The sequence below is a fragment of the Spermophilus citellus genome (assembly GCF_964194105.1).
Source record: "Spermophilus citellus genome assembly, chromosome: 4".
Taxonomy (NCBI): Eukaryota; Metazoa; Chordata; class Mammalia; order Rodentia; family Sciuridae; genus Spermophilus; species Spermophilus citellus.
The window spans coordinates 194,713,145-194,716,829 of NC_138185.1; the positions used below are offsets into that span (position 1 = coordinate 194,713,145).

A 3,685-nucleotide genomic window follows, 5' to 3' on the forward strand; every position below is an offset into this window, starting at 1 on the left:
TTATCAAAAACCGGTGCTTCCCTGTGGTCACAGAAAAGCTGCCACTGACAAGGGAATTGCTTGGATAGAAACAGTAAAAGAAGTAGCAACAGCAATAGTTATTATTAAATATTCCATAATAATTGGAATATCCTCATAAGTCTAGCGGGAAAGATTCTTTGTTACAAAAGTTAGAAGTTGCAATCATTTAACTGGAAGAAAATTACTTGAAAATTGCCAGCTGTGTTTGCTATTAAGTTCAGACTTACCTCCCACCAGCAGGGAAGCATGAAAAAGGAAAAATCCCCACATTGGCTGCAGAACACCACCAGCCTGGCACAGCCTCCTGGCAGCTGCAGAAGACAAACCCTCTCTGTGAGGGAGGGAGGGAAGCTCCACCTGGTGAAGCCCAGAGGGACACAGGGGAGGAGCTGCTTACCTGAGGGGTGGCTTCAAGCTTCCTCCACAGGAGCAGCTGTGGGGTCCTGCAGGATTCTCTTGCCATGAACATTTCCAATTGCCCAACCCATGGGTTTTAATCCAAGTGATTCTGGTGAAGATTAAAAAACAGAATTACGTATAAAGAACATAGAAGACAAATGGGAACATAAAGCAAAGGCAGAAATAGTCGATTTTCTCATACTAAGTGTTTCTTTTCCAAAAACGGGAGAAAGTAAAAACAGAGGTGCAGTGGTAGTGGGTTTTGAACATACTGTGTATGTCTATGGTGGTGTTCTTGTTATCATAATCATTATTTGTGACAGTAGGAAAGAGTTGGAAAGGTTTTCAACTGTCTAATTTTATCTCCAAACAGAAGATCAGATACTAATTAAAGGTCAAAAGAAAAAATATATATGTACATGTATATGTATACGTATGTGTATATATATATATATGTGTGTGTGTGTGTGTGTGTGTGTATATACACATGTATATGTATATATGTATGACTATAGAGAAAGAAATGGAGAATATTAGTTATTTTGGAGGGTTGAATTAAAAGAATGGTGAAAATATTAACCTTTTCTTGCACATCTCTGTTTTGTTTGACTTAAAATGTTTTCATGGCTTTTTGCGTGAACAAAATGGCAGCCCCCGTGCCTCGGAGGTTGTCTTGCTTATCCAAAGCTTTGGGATGGTGGTTTCCGTAGTCACTCTTGATGACTCAGTCTACAGCTGCAGTTCCAGTAAGAACTGAAAAACGTTTCCCACCTCCTGCTTATGAACCCAAATACAAAACAGAAAAGGAGCTTATAGCATATGCCCAGAAAGCAGGATTGGTTATTCCCCCAAAACGTTTGGATCGGCCCATACATGTGGCCTGTACAGCTGGTATCTTTGATGCTTATGTTCCTCCTGAGGGTGAGGCTCGAATGTCATCTCTTTCAAAGGAAGGACTGAAACAGAGAACTGAGCGATTGAAGAAAAATGCAGCATCACAATTGTCAATCTGGAAGATAAAAGAATTTGATGCTAATTTTAAAACAAAGGACTTCCCTGAAAAAGCTAAGGATATTTTCATAGAAGCTCACCTTTGTCTAAACAACTCAGACCATGACCGGCTTCACACTTTGGTAACTGAACAGTGTTTTCCGGATATGGTCTGGGACATCGAGTATAAGACTGTCCGCTGGGGCTTCATGGAATCTTTAGAGCCGGCCCAGGTGGTGCAGGTTCGCTGCTCGAGTTTGGTGAACCAGAGCAACATGTGTGGCCAGGTTACTGTCTGCATGCACACACAGCAGACTCTAGCCATCTATGATTGGTTTGGGCGGTTGATGTATGGACAAGAAGATGTGCCCAAGGATGTCTTGGAGTATATTGTGTTTGAAAAACACCTGCTGAACCCCTATGGGAGCTGGAGAATGCATGGCAAGATTGTTCCCCCATGGTAATGATGATGCTGGACGTTGTGAAGTTATCCATTTCTTTCAGACCACCCCTGTTTCCTCCTGCCTTGCTTGGATCTTTTGAGCAGATTCATCCTTACAACCATGTCTGATGGCTGGGCCCAGGTCATTGGCTAGTATGCATAGCCATGGACCCTTTTTCTTTTTAAAATCATATGTCTAGTTTCTGAGTCTAGATGAAAGACAATATGTTTCACTGAACAAACATCTGATACTTTTTTTCACAGCAGAGACTGTGGGAGCTAATAGGCAACATTCTTTTGTAATCACTGGGTAGAGATCAGAGTTTGAAATAAAATACTATCAAAGTGTTGGACCAAAAAAAACAAAAAAAAAAGAAATGTTTTCATGCACTAAAATGAAAACATGAAAGAAAAAAAAGGAAGAGAAGAATGAGGAAGGCAGAAAAAAGATGGGAGGGAAGAGAGAAGGAACCGTATATTTCAAAGTATTTTCCAAATATTACAAATTGAAGTTAACTCTCTCTGAAATATAGTTTTCCAAAATTAGTGGATGCTAACATATGGTATCTTGACTAAAATAATTTGTACCTCTAATGAATTCTCTGGATTTATTTCTATTGACTTCAACTTGGAGAACATAAGGTTTTAATAAGGATGTTACTGCCATCTTGTGGCAAGGTGCAGCATTGCAACTTTACACACACACACACACACACACACACACACACACACACACATTTTTATTCCTTAGTAATGAATTAAGAACTTGAGAGGACTGGGTTATAGTTCAATGGTAGAGCACTTGACTAGAATAGTGGAAAACTATAGGTTAAATTCCCACCACCAAAAAAAAAATACAAAAAAAAAAAAAAAGAACCTTAAGACTGGAAGCCATGGTGCATGCCTGTAATCTAGGTGACTCCAGAGACTGAGGCAGGAGGATCTCAATTTGAGTCCAGCAACTTAGTGAGACTGTCTCAAAGTAAAAAACAAAAAGAGCTAAGGATGTAGCTCAGTGGTAGAGTGCCCCAGGGTTCAATCCCTAGTATCAAAAAAATAAATACATAAAATTTTAAAGGAACTTTAGAAATCACCCAATCTGCCGGGTCCCAAGTGCTCAGGATGGATCACTAGTTCAAAGCCAGCCTCAGCAAAAGCAAGGCACTAAGCAACTCAGTGAGACTCTGTCAAAATAGGGCTGGGGATGTGGCTCAGTGGCCAAGTGCCCCTGAGTTCAATCCCAACCAAAAAAAAGAAGAAGAAGAAAGAAAGAAATCATCCAGTCTTTCTCCAGTTCCATCATCTTACAGTGAAGGTTCCAGAAGCTTATATCACACTCCATGTTCTCATTCTTCACTTGTAGCCAAATTCCCAATATTCCTTAGGTAACAATAACTTTTGTAAAATAACTGGCTCTCCAAAGCTACTTGCCCTGGCATGTACTATCTGTACCACAGCATGCTTATGAGACTCAATTTGATATCAAATATACTCCAGGAAACTCAAATGTGAAGCCACAGTTGTTATTGCTGGTGCTGTTGTTGTTTTATACCCACAGCATTTAGTATGTATGGCAGTTTCCCCTGTTAATTCATTCAGAAGTATATATTAAGCCAGACTTGGGAGCCTGAGGCAGGAGAACTCCAAGTTCAAGGCCAGCCTGATAAATTTAACAAGACCCTCAGCAACTTAGGAAGACACTGTTGAAATTTAAAAAAAAAAAAAAAGTGTCTATCAAGGACATACTATGGGGCTGGGGATATAGTTCAGTTGGTAGAGTACTTGTCTTGTGTGTACAAAGCCCTGGGTTCAAACCCAAGCACCATAAAAAAA

At 40.1% G+C, this 3,685-nt stretch overlaps 1 protein-coding gene across 1 annotated transcript; it reads left to right on the plus strand.

Moving 5' to 3' along the window:
• Positions 1-1,072: 1,072 nt before the first annotated feature.
• LOC308647134 (large ribosomal subunit protein mL45-like) lies at positions 1,073-1,874 on the plus strand (the record flags this gene model as incomplete). The annotated part of the gene is made up of 2 exons (XM_081291031.1): positions 1,073-1,087; positions 1,131-1,874. Exon 2 carries the CDS (start codon positions 1,140-1,142, stop codon positions 1,872-1,874), a length of 735 nt encoding a protein of 244 aa, XP_081147157.1. The 5' UTR covers positions 1,073-1,087; positions 1,131-1,139.
• Between the last annotated feature and the right edge of the window lie 1,811 nt (positions 1,875-3,685).